The 25,698-nt window shown below is 39.2% G+C and overlaps 1 protein-coding gene across 1 annotated transcript in view; it reads right to left on the bottom strand.

Annotated features, from left to right (window-relative positions):
• Positions 1–19,511: 19,511 nt before the first annotated feature.
• Positions 19,512–25,698, bottom strand: part of COL13A1 (collagen type XIII alpha 1 chain) — a 127,483-nt gene continuing 121,296 nt past the window's right edge. Inside the window, exons 27-28 of the mRNA XM_060241182.1 lie at positions 21,229–21,267; positions 19,512–19,721 (exon numbers count right to left, since the gene is read on the bottom strand). Coding sequence (XP_060097165.1) covers positions 19,719–19,721; positions 21,229–21,267 — 42 coding nt within the window. The 3' untranslated portion in view covers positions 19,512–19,718. The remainder of the gene's footprint in view (positions 19,722–21,228; positions 21,268–25,698) is intronic.

The raw sequence follows: 25,698 nt of genomic DNA, 5'->3' as shown, positions 1-25,698 counted from the left end.
CGTACTCTGATAGGAGTATTCTTAGATAAGTCAAAGATGCCCTCCAAATCCACAGGTAGCAAGGAAAGATAGTTACGCTCATTATTCATTGAGAGTTCTCTGCAGTGTGGGACTCACAGAAGAACTCAACAATGAAGAATCATGGTAAGTGCAATGTTCTGACTGAATAAATGCATTTGGAACTGATTACCATGATGTTACTATTATCAATCTCAAGGGCAGCCTAATTTGTGAATCTATTAGTAAACTGTTTTTGACCTGGTTGAAATCAATGTGCAATCAATAAATATGTTGCAGTAAACAAATAACTATAGTATCTCATCTACAAAGCATGGAACAAAAAATGAAGTAAACCTCTGTGGAAATGTGCTTATGATTAATAATTCATGCAAAAAGAAATATGTTTAATATGTAATTAATATTGTAGTTAATACATGGTTATTTATTTGTCAAATTTATATCCTGCTCCCTCTCTCCTGAATGTGACTCAGGGAGGTTAACAGAATTTAAAATACACACACAAAAATATAAAATGGTTAAACATCTGTCCCCATTAAAATGTATCCACTATCAAGTAGGGTGGGGTGTTTGGATGGTGAAGACACAGCTGAAGTATGTCAGCATTTAGTAAATCCCATAAATGAGGCAGACAACTTAATGTCAAAGGGGGGAAATTTGTAGAATTAGTGCTGGATTGAGCCTCAGTTGTCTGTTTGTGCTAAACATTTGGATTAACGATGTATGATTCTTATATGTTTTAATAAATTTGCATTTGGGATTGAAGTTAAATAAGAGGTTTTTAGAACAACTATCTCGTTTTCTTGATGCAGTTGGTAAATCAGATTCTCTTCCTCCCCAAATGAACACGGGAATGCATGAATGGGTTCCTGCACCCCTCATTTCCCCAACAATAATTAACACTTTATTAATTAACTTACAAAATTTTCAGCACCCACAATTTTTCAGAAATTGTCCAGGATGTCAATCTGTTGCTTATCATTGACCATACGCCTGGTGCAACGTCTCTGTCTTGCAGGCCCTGCGGAACTGTTTCAAGTCACACAGGGCCCTGGTCTCATTTGACAGAGAGTTTCACCAAGTTGGTGCCAGGGCTGAAAAGGCCCTGGCTCTGGTTGAAGGTAGCTGGATGGCTTTTAGGCTGAGGATCACAAGCAAACTGGAATCAGCTGAGCATAACGCTCTTTGGGGTACATACCAGGAGAGGCAGTCCTGCAGGTGTGTAGGTCCCTGTAGGAATGAAGACTCTCGACACGTGTTCAGGAGAGAATGCGTCTGCCTTGCCCCTTTGAGCAAGGGTTTATTTATCTCTGCCTCAGTTGTGCCAAGAATAAAAATAGCTTACAGCATCGAACAGACAAAAGCCCTAACAGGAAGTAATATGTCCATGAAGTCATGTCTTCAAAGTCTAGAGGAACCAATACCAGCTCAGCAGTTATCAGGAATAGATTTATCTGAGGACCGCAAAAACATGGGTGTTCTTGTGCAAGAATACGAGTGTAAGATGTCTGTGCCCTATAGCCTTTCAGACACAATGTGGGCGGCTCAGGCTGATATGCCAAATGCATGATCCACCCACATTTCTGTCTTCAGGCTTTGTGGTGTCGGGGGGCTCAAGCATGTGAGCCCCACAGGTCCTAGACTGTTTAGGATTTTAAAGGCCAATACCAGAACCCTGAACTTGATCCAGCAGTATTCAGCTTAGAGCCAGTGGAGCACTGGTTGAATATGTGTTCTCAGTGGGGTTCCCATTGGGTTCTAAACTAATAGGGGACCTGTGAGGATGCTTAGGGGAAAAATCTCATGTTGCCACTCTCGCTTTCCCTTTTTGCCCCCAGCATTGGTTGCCATTACTACCCTTCTCTCCCACCATTACTTTTTTCTTTTAATTCCCTGAAATTATCTGCTTCCACTCACTATTTTTCTGTTGATCTCTCCCGTCTTCAGCTTTCCCATTTCTGCTCTTCTCGACCATCTTTACTTCTCTCCTAATATTTTACCTTTTTTCATCCCTCACCTCCCCCACAGTGGCACTAAGTCTTGAAGTCCTCAGCAATGTTGGTTAGGGGTTGTCTGTCAACTCCCCCCCCCCCCTCTCAAATGGCTACAGAGATATTACAGTGTAATCTTACAAGCTCCCATTGGCATATTTTATTTAAAGAAACAGACAATCCTGTGATTGGGGTTTTTTTTGTAACCGATTTATATGATTAATTTTTTTGCAGCTATGAAGTTTTCCTCATGCCTGTGAAAATTACCCCATTTGTGCTGGACTTTTGATGCACACTATATGGCCTGTGTGTGTGTTTGCACCTGGAAGTCATGGCAACTTCTGGTAAGTGACCCCTACTGGGGGCAGGAGGATATTCAGAGAGGTGGCTGAATAATGCCTGTCTGTCCACCGTACTTGATATTTCAAGGAAGCCTCCCATCCAACTACTAATCAGGAGCTTAGCTTCTGAAATCTGACAAGATCAGGCTTTGCCTAGGCTATCCAGGTCAGGGCTAGATGATGATGATGATGTACTCTTAGTCTGGGACATTGCATCTCAGTGTGTTTGATACTAAAATTGAAACAAGACTTGCAGCATATGACATCTTCAGATTGTCAGGTATAACCAGGGGTCATTTTGGAGAAAAATAGGTGGTGGAACTCATTAGCATATGCTGCCCCTCCCCACTAGCCTAAAGCAATCCAACGCAAGACAGGAGAGCTCCAGGCAAGCCGAAGCCTGCTTTGGCTGGCTAGAGATCCAGCCAGCCCAAGCAGGCCTTGCTCACCTGGGGCTCTCCTGGGCTGCCCCTTCCACAGTCAAAAGGCCAGCAAGCCACCTGCCACCTAAAATCACATAAGAAGTGGAGAAAGGGTGGCGTGGCCTTCTCCAGAGGTTAATAAGGACTGCTGGGGTGTGTGGCAAAGCTCCTGGTGGCTGACTGTCCACTCTCCAGGGATTGTTATACATCTGCACCTACTACTCAGTCGACAAGGGGGGGGGTGGGAGGGCGTCAGAAAGGTTCAGGAGCTGTACTCCTGTGAGCTCCTGCTATCTGAGGCCTGGGTATAACTACAGCTTTCAAGATAAAAATATGTAACATTTTATATGGGAAAGAGATCTGGGGCCTCAGAAATTATGTTTAAAATTCTTTTCTAAGCAATTATTGCCTGATGAATTGTGAGAGGCTCAGAATTCATTCATAGGTAAAAATCAATATTAAACTATCATGTTAGGATTGTGTTACATAAGAGAACACTGTTGGGACCAAGTATAGTGTCCAATTCTCTGCTTTATATATTCAGTAAGTTCTTTGAAGTATTGTTTGTTGTTTTATTATGTGCAGAACTTTAACATTAGAAGGCATTGGTTCCTAAAGCTTAATAATACTAAATTTTTAGTGGAAGTATCTGTAAATCCACACTAAACCAAACTTTAAAAGACAGATATGTTTTGTAAAGGGACCAATGCTTTATTTTAAAATCAGCTGCCCTTTACAAATGACAGGTGAATAACAAATGCACATTTACTGTTTTAAAAAGGGAAATATTTACATTATATACAACAAACACAAATAGTACAAAAATGCATACATCACAGTTCAAATTGGCATACAGAAATAATTAAGAGAAATAAATGTTTAAAACAATAGTAGTTTTCTTGGATAAAAGCCAGACTGTTATCATAATTAATAGTACCAAATGAATAGGTCAAAATATATTTATTTGACCGCATATTCTGAATTTTGCCATAAACTTATTTTGCCTAGAAATCCAGAAATCTGTGCTTCTTTATAGAAGTGGAACAATAGTTTTTTTTTTTTAATCCCATTCTGAATTAGCAAAGTTAATGTGTGTGGGTTCTGTTTGTATCTTTGGGTATATAAAGACAGGATTATTTGAAGAAGCAGGGAAAACTTTATTTTGTACCTGCTGCAAAAATGGAGAATCTTATGTAAATGGACACAATGCTAATTATCTGCTTTAAGCAAAACAAGTTGAAATAGCTTTCTCAAAAAGCTTATAAGCAATTATCCCACAGCATTTATGTTATCATGTCAAAAAATGGTTTAAAAAATTAACAGCTTCAGAACAACATATGTTAAAACATAACTTTAAGTATCAAATTAGTTAATGTTTATATGAGTGTAGAAACAATGCCCATCTATAAATCATTTCCATAAAATTGTATTTAAAAAATTGTACACCAAATACCACCATATAAACAATAAAAAGCAAACTCTGCCTTGTAAAAGTCAACAAAATAAAAACACATCAACAAATTGCTTCTGTAAATCATGTTTAACTTCAACTGATGTTTAATAACATTTTTCAACAACAACACTTTTTGAATATTTCAAGTTTTGCTGCTCAGAAATAAAACTGTCTAGTTTGGGCTAATTCTAAAAGCACAGAACGAAATATTGAGTTAGAAATCAATGCAAACCTCCTACTAGTTACTGTTACTAAAAGCGGCATATTTTCATCTTCAGATAATTCCAACTCATTTCTGTTTATATAGTATTTTTAATCCCATCCTACCTTGAAAGAGTTCAGGGTAGTTTGCTTATTTCTTCCTTCCTCATTTTTAACCAACTGAGGTAGGTTACACTGAGATTGAGCAACTAGCCTAAACTCACCCAGTGAGTTTCACGGCAAAGTGGAGATTTGAACCTTCCAGGCATGAGCCAACACTTACTACAATTTTTGTATTGATGAACCTTACCAGGACTTGGCTGAGAATTATAAAGCACCAGTTTTAAATTAGCACAGGCATTTGTTACTCCTGGAATTTCTCTCCTTATGCACAAGGAAGAACAAAAGTTCTTCATATGAATGAAATGCATGACAAAATATATTCACAGGAAGTGCTATCTTTTGCATGCAGAATGTTTCTTTGGAATCAGTCTGTCCTTAGAAATTATGAAGTTGAAGGCAAAGAGTCATATGGGAAAGGAAAATAATTGCTCAGTTTGGAAATGCTTCTGCACGAATGTATGTTTACATAATAGGTATATTCTGCAGCTGTTCTGATGCTTGTACAAGTACAAATGGAAGAACATATTTGGATTTCATCTTGCACAATGTTCTAGCGTGAAGTGTAAAGCAGTACTAGCAACCAACTCTGAATTTTTTATATTGAATGATACTGTTGAATATTAGTTTTTATTTGTAAATAGATGTTGAATGAATGCTACAAAACTGTACTTGTCCATAGTGGATATCTTCTAGGTACACTCTAGTAAATGGTTAAATATGTGTGTAAATATGTGTTTATTAAATGAAGATGTACAACACATACAAGAAATACAGTACGGATAATGAAAGTTAAAGGAATAGGAAAGATTTCTTGAAGCAAGGTGTTGAGGTGTATCTCTGAAAAAACAATGGAATTATTTCTAAATGGAATTCCACACTCCCCAGCATGCCATATGCCAGGGACAGTATGTTAATGATAAAAACCTTTACAAGGTTACCATTAATCCTTCATGTTTCCCATCACACAACTCTCTAAAATCTCAAAATTAATATAGTGACTGTGTTGAAAAATAATTGCAGTAACAAAAACTAGATCAGTGGATGCTAAAAGATGTAATTCTTCGTTCAGTTTTAAATCCTAAAACCTCAGATGGTCTTTAGTTATCTGCACTTTAGTCAAACAGGGACGCACTTGTACTGCTGGTTCATCAGACAGGAATGAACTGCTTGTTCATCAAGTGATTACCCATGCTGTCCCACATGGGTTCTGCACATGCATAGGCCTAACGCAGAGAGGTTTTTGAAGCTCAAAAATGCCCAAGGGCACTCCTTCCTTTCCTCCACACTGCTTTCCTGCCGTTTCCCAGCATGATTTGGAGGTGGAGGAACACCTGTCCCTCAGTTCCTTGTTGCTACTTCTGCTGCCATTGAAGACCTGTGCTAATCTTATTATAATTATTAAAGCTCATAGTGGGGCAGGAGGGAAGAATGTGTAACTGCACAGGTGACCACTTGAACAATAATTACAGGCAAGTGCAACCCTGTTTTCAACACTGTGGTACCTATGCAATCCCACGAGAGTAGAGCTGACTTATTAAGTCATGGAAGGTGGGTGTGAGCTTTCAGTTGAAAAATGACTGAAGCGTTGCTGTTTCAACTTCTGCGTCTTTCAGTGGCATCAACATCCATGGGATAATGTCTGGCATTTCTAGAGAGGCCATGGTGGCTCATAGCAGAAACTGATTGTGCTCAAGTGGAATGATCATCGAATAGTAAAGGGCAGCCCATTTGTGCAAGTTCATGACATGAACAAATGCAGAATAGTGTTAATGAACTGAATATAAAGTTTGTAGTCTGCTCTGATTCCAGAACAGGAAAAGAACAGGTTTGTGTCTTGAAGGGTTTGGCCCTGTTGAGGTACAACAGCAGAGCTATGTACATGTCAGAAGTATGGGGAACTCATTCTTGTGGGTTGTGGAAGCCGAACTGGTAAAAGGATGTCTTGATTCGGATGGAACATGAACATTGCTTTAGAGAGGAATTTAACAAGCAGTGTAGAATAGTTCTGGTGCAAAAAAAAAAAAGTGTTTAGGAAAGAAGGGTCATACCTGAGACCCTCATGTTTGCTGACCCTTTTGGCAGATGTTATTGTGACCAATCACCTTCATGGTCAGAAGGGGCAGATAGCCGTTGGCTCAAACAGCTTGCCTCTTTTGTTAGTACAAGGGGTAGGCTTAACTGTTGACCTGGAGGCTGGAGAGGGGGGAAATGAGTTAATAGACCCTGCAGTAACAGTTTGGGTTCCACTTTGGCAGAACTTGAACTTGTCTTAACATGGGTGTGGAAACAGGCTATAATTGCTAGGTGCAGCCAAACAGGACATGAAGGTAAACCTCCATGCATTGGCATAGAAGGTATTCAGATATTCTTCCTGGGGAGCCCAGACTGAGAAATGCTTTCATTTGTGAGAATGAAAGGTGCCATTGGACTTCCTCTCCTGTATGTAGTTGCTCTGAGCAAAGGCTGTAATTGACAAAAACTGTGAGGCGGTTGATTTGGAGGTTTAGATCTAGATATTGTCTCCATGGGAAAGGGAAACCTCTTACATGTATCTGAAGAAGGATACATGCACATGAAAGCTTATACCCAGAATTAAGTGATTTTCTGGCTTTGTGTCTGGCCTGATTTCACAAAGGAGTGGCTTGAGAGTTAATGAGTTATAGCCATATTGGTCTGAAGCAATACAACAAAGTCAGAATCCAATTGCACCTTTAAGACCAAAATGGTTTTACTCAGGTTGTGAGCTTTCGTGTACATGCACAGTTCTGTCTGAGGAAGTGTGAGTGCACATGAAAAGCTCACACCTTGAATAGAACTTTGTTGGTCTTAAAGGTGCCATTGGACTCTAACTTTGTTGTAAAGGCTGGAAATTTTGGGGCAAACAGAGAGCAAGTGTAACATTGGAAGTATTCCCTCAGAGAGTTTAGGTCCTATGCTACATTGGGGCAAATTACCTGCATTTTTTGTTTGCATTGGTGACAAACCTATTAAAGGTACTCCTGCATTATGGAATATTGGGGCAAAATAATCCTGATTTATCTTTCATGGTTCAAAGCTAGACAGATGCAACTGAGGAAGCCTACAAATTACCTTCATGCTCAAGAGGAGATAAAAGGGGCATTACAAAGGAGTCTCGATTAACTTCCCACAGTTAGAAAGGATTCTCTTAGGGTTTCCAGTTTCCTGCTGATGGAGGTGGCTGCTTGCTTCAAGCTCTCCGTGAGATTTTATCTTTTTATTTCTTTAACCAATATTTCTTTTTTTCCTGCATGAGCTGGTGAGAGGCTCTCAAGTTTAAACGTCTGCTTTGGTATATTTTGCTGCTTAGGCTAGTCTTTAGAATTTGAAAACTATCTAATGGCCTCTGGCAAGCGGCCAAGAGACTTTGAAGAGCCTGGCTTATCACCAGAGTGTAAGTAGACCAAAATAGAAGATTTTTTTTTAGTTTAAAGACAAAGCTTGACAGACAAAATTTGGAATATACCATTGAAACTGCAAATCGCTTCCTTCCCCTTCTGGAACTGTCTGAATTATCAGAGGAAAAGATTACTTTACCTCCCCAGCTAGAAAGCAAGTCTGTAGCCGACCTGGGGCGTGGCAGGCAGAGAGGCGGCAGCAACCAAGCCTGCAAACTGGAAGGGAAGCCCTGATGCAAATGAGCTGTAATCAACTGGACCTAATTGCAAGAACTGTTGAGTGCATTTTAAGGGTATTGAAGGAATTACAACTCAACTATATTCTCTCACGGCAGCCATTTCAGGACTGACATCCACAGTTAATAAATATCAGTTCTCTGTTAGAACACCAGCAACTCAAAATACTCTTAATAAACAGAATGTTGGGCAAATTGGAAGCATTCCAGGGATTGTAGAAAAATACGATGTGAAAATCAACAGCACCTGATTCTTCAGCCATATAAAATCTGTATGACTATTTACAACTACACAGGATTGTTGCCAATTTGGGACAATAAATTTCAGGCCAAGAGACGGCTCAGTGAGCTACTGGGGATCAATCTATCTACAATTGATTTTTTAGCAGTTGAGCCTCTTGGCCATTGGAATCAAGTAAAGAAAGTTACTCTCATTCTTTTCCTCTAAACTCCCCTCATTGCTTCTTAGGCAAAAGTTTAGACTGACTCTAAGAGCTGTTTTTACAGCACGGGTTTTTAAAGATATTATAGTGTGAGAGCTTTACCCCAGGAGGACCTGTGCCAAAGTGCCAACAAGCAGAGACAACAGTGACAACAAGGAGGTTCAGAAAACCCTTCTCCCCCACACACAGACTTTCAGCACCAGAATTTTAAAAGGGACCAGGTAGAACAACATTCTGCCAACCTAATGCACAATTATTTAGAAAACCCTACAGAGACTGAACTTTTGCAATCCTTTGGAAACCTACCATCATTAGGACAGCAAGCAATCATTGAAAGGATGGACTATATGAAACAAAAATTACAGGCATCTAAAAAATCTGAGATAGCTACTTCCTGTTGTACCTTTGTGGAGGAATTGCCCATGGAAGTGGCCTTCTCTAATTTAGAGAAGTACAAAATAGTGGATCCTGATGCCTGTGAGCTGCCACAACAGGACAAGAATTCCACCAGCAACCTAAATACTAAGGGGGCACTGAAAAATGGCTGTATTTTCCATGACTCTAATGGGAACCTGGAGAAAATCAATAAGGGCGTTTGACAATTAAATGTTTTATCTTGAAATGTTGGGGGGTGGGGGAATAAACGTCATGACCCTGACTTCTTAACTTTCCTATGTAATTTTGATATTCTGTGCTTACAGGAAACGTGGTGCAGGATCCCAGCTCTCCAGTTATCCAGGAATACCAGGCCTTTCCCATTCCAGCAATTAAAATTCACTCTAAAGGCCGGGCCAGTGGGGTGACCTTTATTACGGTTGATTTGAAAGCAGTTGTACAAATTCTGGAAAGTAACTGTCCAAGATATATCCAGGCCCTTTTAATTCAGGGGCAACGAATAGGTTCCCTTTTGTTTATAAATGTTTATAATCCTCCTAAGCTGCCAGCACAGAATAAGAAGACTTTTGGGAGCTCTTGTTGGATACTCTTGATACCCTGACCAGTCGTTTTCCTAGTGCTTAACTTGTTTTATGTGGTGATTTTAATGCTAGCATTGGTTCTGGCTCTGCTGATTTTCTGGCTGGTATTAAGACCTTGATTGCAGAACAAACTTGTTTGCTTGACCGATCTTCCCATGATACGGTTGTTAACAAATCTGGTTTACGTTTTCTGGAGTTGCTTTCTCTGTATAATTTGTGCATTTTGCATGGCACCAAATTTGATAACTCTGGTGGTACCTTCACCTGTCTCCATACTGGGCTAGCACAATTGATTATATTGCCATTTCTCTTGCCTTGTTATATCATGTGGACTGCTTTCAAATATGTAATAGGGTTGAGAGTGATCACTGCCCCTTGAAACTTATTTTTAATTTTAAGCAGGATATTTATCTGAGTCCTACTCCTGAACTTCTAGACGGTACCTTTCCCAGGGCAAGGAGAATTAAGTGGCCAGATCAGCAATTTGCAGACCTGTCTTAGGTTCTGGCAAGTGATGCCCTGTGGTCCCGACGTCAGGCACTACTGCAATTGAGTAGGGATACTATCAAACTTTTTGATGAACTTGTTAGATCTTAAAAACTGCGAATTTCTACCAACAGACCTTTAAAAACCAATAACCGTATAGTAGGGAGTGGTTTGATCTGGAGTGTACATTGGCTAGGGAAGAGCTAAGCAACTTTACACACCTGACTCGCCACCGTAAAGATGAAGCATCTGTAACAAAACTTATATCTCTTAGATCCAAATATAAAAACCTTCTTAAATAGAAAAAAACATGATCATGCCAAAGGCCTGTGGCATGAATTAGATAGGGCAGTCACGGAGAAAAGAGAGACACAGTTTTGGGAACTTGTCTCCTTTGGGTTTGGCAAAATCCCTTTCCGACTTGAAGCTCAAATCTCAGGAAAGGACTGGTATACACATTTTAGTAAAATCTTTGGTACATCTTCACCCCTACTTCAAATTGATGAATCACAGAGGCAGATATCCTCCTCTGAACTTTCTGCATTGCCTAGTTCAGGGGTGGCCAATGGTAGCTCTCCAGATGTTTTTTTTGCCTACAACTTCCATCAGCCCCAGCCAGCATGGCCAATGACTGTGGCTGATGGGAGTTGTAGGCAAAAAACATCTGGAGAGCTACCGTCGGCCACCCCTGACCTAGTTGGTCTCCAGTCACTGAATCTGAGGTCAAAGGTCTTATTGCTTCTTTAACTTCAGGAAAATCTCCAGGAGAGGATTTTATCCCTCCAGAATTATTTAAATCTTTTCCCGACTGGTGGTCACCAGTAGTTGCTAAGGTTTTTACCCAGATTAATGAAACCGGCAGATTTCCCTCAGGGTGGAAATTGAGTATTGTTGTGCCTATTCACAAGAAGGGTGACAGACCCAAAAAATTATTGCCCAGTAAGTCTGTTGAACATCACTGAAAAACTTTACAGTAAACATCTCTTGCATAAATTGGAGGATTGGGAAACCTCTAATCATGTGATACTTCCTAACCAAGCTGGCTTTAGAAAGTGCCAAAGTACAGTTGATCAATGTCAAAATCTTTATCAACTAGCCCTTTTGGGCATTAATGGCCCAACCAAAGCCCTTTTTGTAGCATTTGTATATCTTGCTTGTGCATTTGATTCTTACATTTTATCTCCTAATCTGACATATTTATTGCTTAAACTGTTGTTCCCCCTTAATTAAATCCATACAGCTGTCGACGCTATACACTTAACGGTATTTCTGTTGTCTCTGCATGTCTTAAAATATCTTCATGTTATATGCTAATTTGCTGTTCAGCCTCTTTATAGAAGTTTGAATGGTCATCTTCTGTTTCATTATATCTGAAGAAGTCTGCATGAACATTTCATACCTTAAATAAAACTTTGTTGATCTTAAAGGTGTAATTGGACTCTAACTTCCTCTCCTGTATGTAGTTGCTCTGAACAAGGGCTGTAATTGTCAAAAAATGTGAGGTGGTTGATTTGGAGGTTTAGATCTAGATATTGTCCCCATGGGAAGGAGAAATCTCTTATATGTATAGGATACATGCACACGAAAACTTATACCCAGAATTAAGCATTGTTGGTTTTAAAGGTAAAACTATTAGCATTTATTTAATTTTGTAACCAGATCTCCTTATTTATTAATTTTGATAAGACTAAAATTTTGGTATTTTTTAAATCATGGAGGAGTTCTGTCTGGAAGGTCAATGGAAGGGAAACTGAACAAGTTAAATCTTTTAGATACCTTGGTATTCTCTTTCATTATAATCTAAAATGGTCCATGCATTGGGAGCATTCTCTTAGCTTGGCCAAGAACAAGATGGCTGCTATAATTAATTTTCACTATCAAAAAGGTAACCAATTTTACTATCAAAAAGGTAACCAATTTGTCCCGGCTGCTCTGGATTCAGAACCTTAATAAAAAGGCTGAACAAGTTAATGCCATCTTCCTGTGTCGTATTCTTGGCATTCCCAACTCGGTTAGTTATTTCACCTTGTGTGCTGAGCTGGGTCTCTATACCATAGAATCTAGAGCTTGGATTGCTGCCATTAAATACTGGTTGCATCATTATTTTCAACCCCCTCCGAATAGTCTTATCACTGCTTTACCTGATGACCCATATGTTTCTAAATGGTCCCATTTAATATGGGAGAAAATTAACTCTTTTGGTATTGTTTTAGACTCCCTGGCTAACTCCAATGAAACCTATATATTCCAAACAATTCAAAGGAGAATCCAGGACATTGATTTACAACTAATAAAAGTTGGAGCAGAGGAGACTTGTTCCTCCCATTTCCTGGGTCTTGCCTTCCTGCAAAACTCTATGGCTCAGTACTTTTCAAGTTTAACAATACCTTCTCAACGCAGAGCATTTATGCTGGCCAGATTCAGTATATTTTCTTCGGCCATGGTTACAGGCAAATACAAGGGTATCCCCTATGAGGAGAGCCTCTGCAGATGTCTTTGTAAACCACCCTACTCTGTTCAGCATATCCTTTTAAATTGCCCACTGTTTACTCAACTATGTTCACATTTGATTAGTTCTCTTTTTCAGCTCTCTAAGACTGTGACCAACAGAGGCATTGAATTCTTGCCAGCAGACAAAACCCCCAAGCTTACTGAGCAGGTGGCAGAATTCCTGACAAATGTACTCAAGGGGCCAAGAAAAAGTGGAAAGAGGGAAGAGGAAACGGGGGCGGGAAGAGTGAGTGAGATAAATAAGGTGAATCTATTATTCCTCTTTGGATAGTTAAGCTTTTTACTATAACTGTTTTAATTCCTGTAATATTTGAGATTACTGTTCCAAACTTTTATCACTTTGTCCTATTATTCTACATATGTTACAAATCGTACTGTTTCTCCTTGTTGGCATGTAGGCTGATTTGTACTGCTGCCTTTTTTAAAATTTATTGTTATGCCAATAAAATTTATTGTTATGGTTTTAAAGGTACCATTTGACTCAAACTTTGTTCTATTGCTTCAGACCAACATGGCTACCCACCTGAACCACTCTTCTGTGCTCTACGTGTAGTTGAAAATAGGGTGGGTAAAAGGCCTGTAGGCAGAGCCACAGTGTGAGTTCGCTCACTTCCACCTCTGTAATTAGAGTGATAAGGCCTACAATACAGCCTGGGGTTTTTGTGGGTGTGTGTATGTGTGAAGGAGGTACAGGAGGCACTATAACAAGCCTAAGCAGTGATGAATTTCTCCTTTCTCATGTTACTTAGGACTTTCCTTGCCCTCAAAGGGAGATTTTCAATTTTGGCAAGAGTCTGATTTGGTGGTGCTGTTGAACACAGCCAGGGATAGCAGTGGTAAAAAGGTGGCAAGATTGCCTTATAATCAGCAATGTACATTGCTAAGGAGAGTGTATGTTTAGAGAGCTTTGAAGCCTATTGCACCAGGAAGTTAGCCAGTTTATACTAGTCCTCTGCTAAAAGTTTCAGCTATGCCATCCTGCAAGAACAGCTAATAACTGGTTGTTATGGATTGTAAATTGGTTATCTGAAGCCTCATTGGGCATACATGTCTTCAGAAGAGTGTCTTGGGCCATATTTTTAAGGACTGGCTCTGTAATATAAATCATGACTTGTCTTCAAATATTGACCAGTTCAGTGTGATGGGTTTCTGAGTCACAGGTTGTACTGAAAGAGTGTTGTGGGCCATATTCTTGAGGCTTGTCTCTGTGAAATAATTTTTCTTCAAATATTGACCAATTTTGATCTTTTAAAGTTCCATTTTAGGGTTTTTTTCCTCTTCAATGGAAAGGTCTTCAACAAAAGGAGCTTTGTGAAACAGCCTCTCTCACCAGTGGCAGAAAGACAACTGGGAAAGGTGCTCCTCCTCCTGATCACGCTGGGAAAAGTTAGGGATGCAGTTTGGGGGAGGGGGAAAGAGGCACCTTCTGGCCTTTTTGAGCTTCAAATACCTCTCTCTGGTAGACCTGCACATGCTCAGAATCCATGTGGAATTGCACAGGTGCCATGTCAATGAACGAAGGATATAAATATATTTAATAAGTGTGGAAGCCTCATAGAAATCCTGGATTTACATTTTTGTGAGTGGCTCCTTTATTATTAAAATTATTTATTTTAAATCCTGCCTTCTTACCTGAGACAGGTCTCCAAGCCATCTGTCAAGCTCATAAGAACATGAGAGTTCTTAGAATTCTCTTTCCAACAGATATTTGTGGAAACTCACAAGCAAGGCAAGAAGCTATTGCTTCTTGTTGCCTCTGAACAAGGAATTGATACTTAGGATAATGTACACATTGAAGATTATTTAAAATGCTTTGATGGATCAGAAGTAAACTAGCAGCGTGGGCTTATGCTTCATTTTATCAATCACTTAAAAAGCTTCAACTTAAATTAGACAGTCACTATTTTAAAACAAGAATAACATAAATGTCCAGGCCCACTTAATTTTAGAGAGACCACCTGTCTTAAAAGGAGACCATTTCTTTTCCCTTTCTGGTCCCTAAAACTTTTAAAATTGTTACTACTATATTTAGAGAGACCATTTTGATGCCTGAGTCCAGTACCGGTTGTGCGTAGCTATGTAGGACTAGTATTGTGAAGCTGGGAACAGATATGTATTCTGTTGAAAGTAATACAGTGTGGCTATAGGCATCTTCATACAGATGTGCACCCCAATGCATTTATAGTAGTCTATTTGTACTGTATTATTTTCATTACATATCCGAATGTCCATTGCCACTCATATTCTGATGTTAGTAGCAGTGCATAAATACGCATAACTAGAATAGGATTAGGCCCCTGCATTTAGGGAGGGCGCTCGCTATTGTTTGGTTCCCAGAATGGTCTGTGGAAAAAAGAAAATATGTGAGCTGAACATCACTCCCTCAGCGGAAAAAGAAAAGAAAAGAAAGAAAGCACTAGTTAGATATTGTATTTGGGAATTACAAAAATAATAATACAGGGCCCAAACTACATGTTACAAACCACACAAGTTTGCCACAGGCATTAGCATCCATACTACAGCTGAGAGTTCTGCTGGCATCTCTGTTTAGAAGCATAACAGGATTGGGACAGCAGCGCAGGAGGAGAGGGGCCATCCTCCATACCATTTTCCCAAGCTCAGATGGCACGGGGGCATTATTTGCCAGTCAGGGAGCTGCACATGCAGCACCCTAATGGGGCAAAATAACAGCCTTTTGGCTTGGGAAGACAGCAGGGAAGGAAGCAGGAGTCCCTCCCCCCATCACTGTTCTGATCCATACCAGGCCCCATGTGGAGCTTCTGAATGGACTTGCCAGTGGGAACTCTCAGCTCCAGTATAGCTGGTAGTGCTCACGGTGAACTCATGTAATTTTTAACGTGGTTGGGCCATAAGAACAAATCTATAAGGAACTATTTATTTCCAAAACATTAAAAATTCAGCTAAAGAAAATATAAAAAAGGAATAGTAATAGCAAACTAAGAATGAAACAAAATTTTAGTGAAATTAACATCAGTGAACACATATATATAGGCTTTTCACAATAAAAAAGGCATACCACCCGGCAGTTCTGGTCATATTATTACCTCCTTGGCAACAAGCTTAATATGTCAATCCCTATTAAGTACTTAAATTGAATAATCTAAATTTTGTATCAAACATTAAATCAGATAAAATGATTTCTTTTTGTTCATCCTTTGTGAGTACACAGCCTCTTTAATCCTACAGATATTTAGCCCAATTTAAAGTTGTACATGTATGGAAGCTTGCTTGCCAGTGCGAATGGAGCCTTCCCCTTCACTGCAGTGTCTGTGTGCATCTCCACTGCCAATGTGGAACTACATCTAATATTACAGTGAATGTGTGCACTTAGTGGAAGCTCTGTGTATGCTTAGAATAGCTGTGGAAGGTGGAATCTAAGATAAGTATTGTTATTTGAAGCTAACAAATCCTTTACCATCCAGCATAGTAATACCCAACAGAGTGCCATTCAACTGAACAGCATTAAAAATGTGCATATGTTGTGACCACTGGGATGGATCTTACAATCAAGTGAAACTTTCTTTGATTTCTTCTCCCAGCAGCTACCCTAAGATGCCTGAAATGCCAATGCTGCAGCTTGAGTCTTATGGACAAAATGCCGTGGTAGGCAGCAGTGAAGAGACAGGACTGAGTGACATTTGCTGTCATCTTTCCTAAAGTTGAGAAAGAACAGCAGAGCAAGCTTTCTTATGGCATGGAAATAAGTTCAGCTGTATTCTGCTGGCTTTATTTCCAGTTAAAACTTTTGAAGCAGAGCTTTGTACACAAGGAGCTTTAAAGAAATTTGTTTCCACATAAAAATGTGCGTATTTATTTTAAATGTCTATAACTTGTAATATCAATGCAGTCAGAAGGCAGTTCTGCATGTCCAAGTATAGATACTCAAAAGAGTTGCTCTTTCTGTTGAAAGAACTTGGGAAGTCCTTATGTATGCAGTAGCACCATGTGTTCATTGCATGTGCAGAATTTCTAGAGTGGAGTTTCCTTGCTATAGAAGACCTCAGGCCAATAAATGGCAAAGAGGTAAGGAACTTCTAAGGAAATGAAAGAATTTCTGGCACCTGTCTACCCAGCAGAAGACACTGCAGAGATGCCTACAACTAAATCATTTTTAGAGGTAAAACATAAGAACTACAAGGAACAGAAACATTAATATAAGTTTTAGAATTAATTGATAAACTAAATAGCAAGTTAACTTGAACTACATTAGTTCACTTTAGATTTCTTAAAACATTCAGATGGTATCACAAAACTATTAAAATTAGTTTTGTTATTAGAATAATCTATAATGGATGCATAGAAGAGGCCACCTAACACATTTTTCTAACAATTAAAGCAGCACCTTATTTGTAAGATTTTTAGCACTGGGATTGTTCCATTGAAAGGGGTCTAAAGACAAGCTTAGTTAATAAAGTTTTATCAGACAGCAAAGTATTTGAGGACAAGATAATATGGGTATTATTGTATAAAAAAAGGAAATATGAAACAATTAAAATTATGCAAAAGAGGCTGTCTTATAAAATCAAGCATTAGTTAAATTTAAAATTATTTCCTATTACACAAAAAGATAACCTTTCCCCCAGAAAATCAACAAAAGCTCCTGAAGTTATGGAAGGGTTAAGGATGGAATCATCAACTGTGAGTAAGTGAACGTTCATCTGGTAGCCAGAAAAGAAGGTAAAAGCATTGCTGTATCTTTACGGAGCTGCTTTTCAAAACATATATAAAAGTTTCTCATAAAAGGCTGAGAAATTTCTCACCTTATTAAAAACAAGCATAGAACTGTTGTCTATGTCTTAATGCTCTTCACATTAGCTGCTGGACAACATGACAAGATCATGTGAAGGCTTCCATTATTGTAACAGCATGAATGAAAAGGAAAGAATGAAACGGAAGCCAGTTTCCATCACCGTTAGCAGTGGCTCTGGCCTCTGGAAGAGGAGAGCAAAAAACACTGGCATGTCCATCTCCTATAGCCGCATCAGGTCCACTGTACAGGAACAAAACTCTGGTGTGCATGACTCAAGAATATCTCTGTACTCCTCGGAGATAATTCAACATCTTCAGCAAACCTTCAGGCACGGTGTTCTTCTGTCACCACTGTAGGTCTTCCACAAGTATCTCCACCCTCTTACTTGCTTCATTTTTTTGCTATCAGCCAAGGTGTTTGACCCTTTAAGCGACAGATAAATGATTTCATATAGAAGTGCCCTTTCAGAGAGTTATTAAAGTGCTGTTCTCACTTGCTTCAGATTATGCAAAATCTCAACCATCAACCTAATTTTACCTTGATTACAGCAGATGGCCACATTTATTACTTTTAAGCTTGGGTAATATCTTCAGATAGCAGCAGCAAGTTCTCTTATCTTCTGTTTATACCTTGTTGACTGATTGAAGCACTCCTGAATTAGCTCTGTTTTTGCAAATTCATCATTCACTTTAATGTGGCTGCATCTAAATCTGGGTTATTTTTGGTAGTCACCTGGAAAGCTATCCATTTAAGGTGCTATAATTCTTCCTTAACCACTGCCCATTTTGATTTCTGGAAGATGTGAACAGAGATTTGCTGAGAAAACATGGGTTGTTTGGGGGGTTATCTTTTATTATCTGAATGATGTATTTTAAAACTTTGTGTTAATGGCTTGTCTGCAAATCATTCTTGAGTTTTATGCAATATAGGCAGGCTAAGTATCTCTTACAGTTTTAAAAGTCTTAAATATTGCTGCTTCTAAGTCTAAAGAAGTATTATACCACAGCAATGTACACATCACTGGTAAGACCTCATCTAGAGTATTATTGTCAGGTCTAACTTCTACAGTTCAAGAAGTATGTTGAAAAATTAGAAGGTAATCTAAAGAATGTGAAAAGAGTACAAAAAAGGTGGAAATAACTGGAAATTTTTAGTCCAAGTGTGCAGAACTTGACCTGTTAAGCTAAACAAAACCTGTATTTTTTTTCTCTCCTAGTGTTAGTGGACAGGGCACATAGTTGTCTTCCCTTTTTCTCATGTTGATAGTAATATCCTATCCTAGTAATTTTTTTTTTTCATGATAAAGCCTAGGTTATGATAACCAATTCAAGTGTAAGAGAAAATGAAAGGAACTGTTGACTTTGCCCACTATGATTAGGGCAAGAGATTATGAGAATTAAAATTAGAGAAAATATATTTAGATGAAGTAATTTAAGAGCTATCAAAGATTTCAGGTTTTCACGGCTGGTAACATCATTAGGGTTTGTAGAATCTTTTGGGATCAAGTGCCGTGTTCTACTGGAGAAAGTTTTCCTTCCAGACGTTTCGTTCTCAGCTGAGGAGAACATCCTCAGTGGCGTTGCAGCCGGAGCAGGCGCTCAGACCTTCTTGGCTGCTGTGCATTGCCTTCTGCATCCCCCCCGCTCCAAAATCTAAAATAGTCCCAAAGGGGCTATTGTTTTCCCTTCTGGGATAAAACATTCAGGTTCTTAAATAGATCCTAACATGATAGTTTAGCCAATTCTAGAATACAGAAGACTTCTGTATCTTCCAACTTTGTTTTGTACTAATTTTTGCTAAAGTATCACTGGTGTCATTGGCTGGTAATTAGTTTAAATATTGGTAACCCCTGTGATATACCTCCTAGAAGATTTGATAGCCCATTAAATATCATCACATGATGTATTTACAATTGCGAAATTGCAATTCAGTTTTAACAATAAAATTCATAATATTTTAAATGTTCTTGCGTTCAGTATTAAATGGTTCTGCCCTTTGTTATTTACATAGGGTAGTCCCTTCTGGTACCCCCAAATGCAATAATTTATTATGCTGTAATACTTACTATGAGTGCACAAATATCATGCAAATATTGCAGCAGTATTCCACAATGCAAGAAGCATAGTATCAATATACATATAATTATACAAGCAAGTGACAAATCAGGTAAAAGGCAAAATTTAGTATTTTCTGTACAAAAATATGCAGCTTTTTATAAATTGTAAAATGCATATCTTTTGGCACTTTCAGACAAAGACATTGTATAAAAATAAATATTCTATGTACAAACATACACACATACACACAGGACAGTCCATGGTTAAAATCTTCACTGCAAGAGAAAAATACAAGCCTGTGTTAGTATAACACATAAAGCTTTTGAAACGGGATTTCCTATATAGAAGAATTGCTATGAAGATATACTGTCACATAGGCATCCTCTGTGGTAGACTAGGCACAGTCCAGCCAAGATGAAACAAATTTCAATCCAATTTATTTCCATGGGAGAGGTTTGCACACATGTCTAACTCTCCTGTTGAAATCAATGTGACTTAAAAGCAGTTCTTGCTGGAGTGTGCTTACTGTATTGTCAGCTAGGGTTAAAGACCACTGATGAAATTTTAGTTTCTTTACCTATTAAGAAACTGTATTCTGCTGTGATGCAAATGCCAAGGAATACTAACGAGTCAGATCCCAATGACACTTTATTGGAGTGTCTTGGAAGGTTCATGAATCAGAATATCCAGTATTCATTTATTTACTTCCAATGCCATCTTTAGACACTAAAGTGTAAATTTCCTCATGATTTTGTCTTTGGGAAATAAAAATCTGTCACACTACAGTGCAACATATTGATCACATACCCATGACTTCTTTTTCTATCAGTAATCACTGTGTGACACACTCATACTTCCAGACAAGTCTGCAGTTGCTGAAGAAGAATAAGGAAACTGTACCCTTCAGTGGTTACAGCTCATTCTTTGAGGGGGAGTGGGCTCCTACAGCATATAGAGTCTTCCCATTGCTGGAGGAGTTGTGCCAGGCAGCAAAACAGAAATCTGTGCATTCTTTTACTCATTACAACTCCATAAATGTTGAGGCATCAAGTGATGCCTCTTTGGTAGGAAGGTACAAGTTTTGCTAAAATAAACATAAATCCCTTCCTAGTACTTTACTGCTCAGTGACGTCCCATAGGCCCAAGGCTGCCCCACTCAGAACACTGGATAAAGGAAAATATTTACTTAACATGAATTTCCATTCTTGGCAGACTTAGGGTGGGGCACTCTTCCCTAACACACTGGGTTGTTATAGCTGGCTAGACATTCTCAGCAGAGCCTTGGTGTGACTTCTGTGCAATGATCTGACCATTTGGTTACAAGCTTAGTCAGTTTGAGTCCAGTGGGAAGTCCTTTTAGGTGTGGTGCTCTAGTATTTATCTCTGTCATGTTCTTTAAATGTTATTAGCTGTTTCCAGTTAACCCTTCCTTTTCTAGTTCCTAGGGGCGAGGGCAAATTGCTTCTGCACCACCCTGGAGTGTGGAAGAAAAGGTCTTCCCACAGGGGTCTCCCAAAAACTATCAACCTGTACCTGCCTCTGGGAGGAGCTTCTTCCCAAAGGTCCAGGACTGCCCCATCATAAACAAAAATTCACAGTAAGTGATCATATTTTTCTTATTAAGATTATACTTGTGTAATACTGCTAAATCTATCATATACACATTTGTTAACTGGGAAGAGAATTTATCACTGCAAGTGCTTCATGCTCTTATATGACTTTTCTTATTAGATTCACAACATGCAGCAACATATTTATTATCATGCCATATTATTATTTTACCTTATTCCAGCATCCCTGAATTGGCAAACCATCTTCCCCCTATTTCAGAGAATGACAGATGGAGTTTAGGTATCAAGACACAGAGAAACTAAAACAGATCAGGAGGGGAATCAGTAATACAGGTGTATAAAACATTTTTTAAAATCAGGTGAGATGGAATTCCCTAATGTAATTCATCCTGCACATATTGTGCATTGTTTGTATGAATATGTTTGGTTCAAGAAGCCTGCCTTATACATATTCAGCAAAACTCATATGATCCAAACTACAACTATCAGAATCTTTTACTTTGGGCCTTTTCAGTTTATAACATAATCCAGATCCACTGAACGTATGGGAGTGTTGCCAAGGATTTCAACCATAAATGGATCATGCTTTAAAATATACAGTTATTATTTATGCTATTGAGGTATCCAGAAGCTTCCCCTCAAGACAGCTTTCCCAGTGCAGGGATAGTGCAGCTACAGAACAGCACATATGATATCACTGGTCATGAGCAGCAAATCTCTCCTTGTTCATTTTACTTTGTGAATATTTCCATTTTTAAAATAATTAAGAAACTAAGTATGCTTTTAAGGTTCTACTCAATCTGTGAATGCTCAATAGAGCCTTTTAAAAACACCAGAAAGATTATCCCTTCCTACAGATATGTTTATTAAACAGTTTGTACTTGAAACATTTAAAGTCGTTACTTGCAGGCTAAAAAATAATGAAAATAATGCCTCCTGCAGCAAGACTATACTTGATTATCATCTATGATAATTAAAGAGCATAGCTAGATAAGGTATAGGAGATCCATGATGAGACTTTCTGATAATTTTCAAAATTGAAAAGCAGAAATACAGAGCCCAATTTGTATTGGTGCTATGATATGTATGGAGGAGGTTTAGTCCTTCCCCCACATTGTTTTCCTGCCAGAAACTCCTCCCCCCCAAGCCTAGTAGAGAATAGAGGCAGATATAATACTAATACCTGTCCTTTTCCTCTATAAGGCTAATAGTTGTATATGTTTTGTGTGCGGGGGGGGGGGGGAATGAAATAAGAGTAAAATATTAACCCCTCTTCCCTTGTGCCCCAGCCCTAATCCAAACTGCCCCTCCAGCCATGGCCTTTTTAAACAAAATACATGATTAGATCCAATCACTGATCTCCCATGTCTTGTCTGGTTATACCCTGAGGGGACAACTGTGGGTGCTAATAACTGCTAATGCTTGCAGAGCTGTGCAAACTGAAAAACATTGCTTACCTCTAAATGTTCTTCAAGTGGTCATCTGTGCATCACACTGATAGGTGAAGACTAGTAAGCTGACCTACCTGGAGGAGGGTGCAGGTATGTTTAGGAGAAGAGATATAGCAGAATGGCTCGGCCAAAGAAGTATCCATCCATGTCCTGGTATTAATGGCATAGTGTTTCATAAATGTGGGTAGTTGAGTCCATGTAGAAGTATGGTGCAGTCCTGGCAGGAAGATTCTTTTGGCAAATGCAGAAGAAGTAGCTATTGGTGTGGTCAAGTGCATCTTGATGTTTGAAGGCAGCTATTTTTATGTATTTTATGTTAAAAATTTTAATGCACTTTCCCATCCAGTCAGGGCCCACAAACTAGCAGCATAGCTCTACATTGTGGGATGTCCAGTGGTTAATATGCTGAGGCAACAGATGTTTCCTTTTTTGCTACTAGAGTAGGACAAGAAAAGACTAGTGTGTGTTCAGGAGATACGATCTATGCAGAAGGCCGGTGCCCCCTTATACATCCAAGCACTGGTGTGACTTCTCATCATCAGTCACCAGAAATGAAAACAAAGTCAGTAGGACTATGTCCTGGTTCAAAGGGAATTCTGATATCACCTTAGGCAGGAAGATGATATGGCAGAGGATCCCCTTGTCCTGCTGAAAGCACAGGGAAGAAGGAGCAGCCAGTTCCAGTGCTCCCCTAGCAAAGCAGATAACAGTGAAAAAGTGGTCTTGAAGGAGAGCAACTGAAAATCACAGGTGGCCATGTGTTCAGAGGGCTTGCCCATGACCTGAGTAAGGACAAGCTGGAAGTTATAAGCCAGTGTAGGGGGTACCCTGGACAATAAAGCAGAACAAGGCCCCAGAAAAAAAACTTTCACCACAGGCAGAAAGTTGTTGTTGGATGAGAGATCATGAAGTTGAGGTGATAGCTAGGTGAGCCTAAAGAAAAGAATGGAGTAGGTATTGTAAAGTGAAAGGAAGCGCACAAATGGATGAGCCTAACTTATGCAAAGCAAAGTTGGTGATCTGCTTCTGTTTGCTATTACAGGATTTCCCAGTGGATGGTTTTCTGGCATTAAGGATGACACCTCTCACAGTCTGCAGGATCACTTGTTTAGCAAAATCCTCCAGGCATCCATGTATGGGACCCTGTCCTGATGCTGTGACAGGAGGTCATGTAGGAAGGTTATAGCTGCCCTTGGCTAAATGCAGGACCTTTAAGAACCATAGTTGGCATGACAAGAAAGTGATGAGGAAACAATCTAATGAGTCCTCTGTCTTCCCAAGAATATTGATGACAGAGGGGGAAGTTTAAGTTTACACCCGTGAGCACATTATCAGGAAAGCATCTCCCATGAAATTGTGTTTTTGTTCTCCTTGAGAACAGTATCTGTAGCACTTCCTGTTGGACAGTGCAGCAAACAAATCTATCATTGAATGGCCCCATTGATGGAGAAAAGGTCATATATATTTGTTGCTGATTGACCATGTGAGAGCCAGGATCCCCTGTCTACTGACAGGATCCACTCAGGTATTTTGCTACCCTGCAACATGAACTACAATATAGTATCCAATATAGTATCCAAGGTACTATATATATATATATATATATACAAAATCCAAGGTACTATATATATAAAATATATATAGCATGTACTTTGGATTATATATATAGCATGACTATAATGTATTACATAAACAAGCATTGACCAGCCTAAATGATCTTGCCAGTTGCCTGTGAGAGAGATGCATCAACTTCCACATCACACCGATTGTAGTTCATGTTGCAGAGTATCAAAATACCTGCATGGATATATATATATATATATATATATATATATATATATATATATATATATATATATATATATATATATATATATATATATATATATATATATATTCCAAGATACAATGTTCATGTGAAGTATATTTAACTCATAAAGATTGCCCATCTGTCCAAATCTAAAGATACATGAGTGATCTACTCATGATGGTGATGAGGCTGACACTGAAGGGAGGATAGTACTGAGAACTGAAGTAGCAAGATCTTGCTTTGAAGGTCTAACATCAGCTTGAACTGCAATGCTGGGGGGGGAGGTCTCATTTGAAGGCGGATGAAATGGACTGTACGGATTGTAGATCTATTCATCTTTGTATGGAGACTGGTAGCTATAAAGGGTGCTACTGGAAGGCTGTCACCATTTCTTTGATGGCATGTTGTCTGTCCAAGTGCAGGCATACTCTCTGAATAACTAAATTCAGGACAATCCCAGTGTACTGGATACATTGTGTAAATCTGAGGTGCAACTTCTTTCTGTTGGTATGGAGCCCTAGTAAAACAAGAATATGCAGGGTCATGCTGGAATAAAATCAGTAGGGAAGACGATGTCAAAAGCCAATTGTTGATGTGATCCCTTGACACTTCAGATGTACTGTCACCACATGACCCATGCTTCTGGCATCAAGAGGTGGCAGATACAGTCACATCCAGAAATTCTTGGTCTCAGTGAACTTGTTCATACCTTTGAGCTCAAGCACAGGATGGAGAATTGGTGATGGCAACATAACTGGGGTTAGCAGTACTTCTCATGCCGATGCTGGTAGGGACAGCAACTATTGTTTCTGTAGTATGATGAGGAGGACCAGCAACAAAAGGAGCATCTATCCTCTGAACAAGCTGGTAGCTGTGGTTTCAAGAGCTTTGATGGTATCTTGGCTCCTGGATCAGCAAGTCTTTTCATTATTAGGTCTGTAAAAGGAATGTAGCTACTGTTCCAGCACTTGGAGAGGTATATTGAGAGTCCTCTGATTCCTCTTGGGACTGATGATTCCTGTACAGTGGTGTGTGGTCTCACGATGGAAATGTCAAATTCATTATCTAGTCTCCTTCCTCATAGGCTCAGTTTTCAGCAATGTTCCCTAACCATGTCTCTGCTGTGGTGGACAAACAGGAACTGAACAGGAGGAGCATGACTGTTCCCCCTGTATAGCATATGCATTCTGAGACTGCATTGGGATGTGGGGGGGATTTTCATGCGTTTTCTGTAGCTCTAGAAGTTTCTGAAATTGTGCTTTGCACAGGTGCAGAGTCTATCAGTGTGATGCACAGAGGCCATGAAGAAGTTTATCCAGACATGTAGCTGGATGATCTCTAGGCCATTCAGATAACTCAATCAATCTCTCTCTCTCTCTACACACACACACACACTTTACACTTATGTTATTTCTGCTTT

This window comes from Heteronotia binoei, chromosome 6, assembly GCF_032191835.1.
Source record: "Heteronotia binoei isolate CCM8104 ecotype False Entrance Well chromosome 6, APGP_CSIRO_Hbin_v1, whole genome shotgun sequence".
Classification (NCBI taxonomy): domain Eukaryota; kingdom Metazoa; phylum Chordata; class Lepidosauria; order Squamata; family Gekkonidae; genus Heteronotia; species Heteronotia binoei.
The sequence above is the reverse complement of the archived record's forward strand: the minus strand, read 5'-3'. Positions and strand labels throughout refer to the sequence as shown.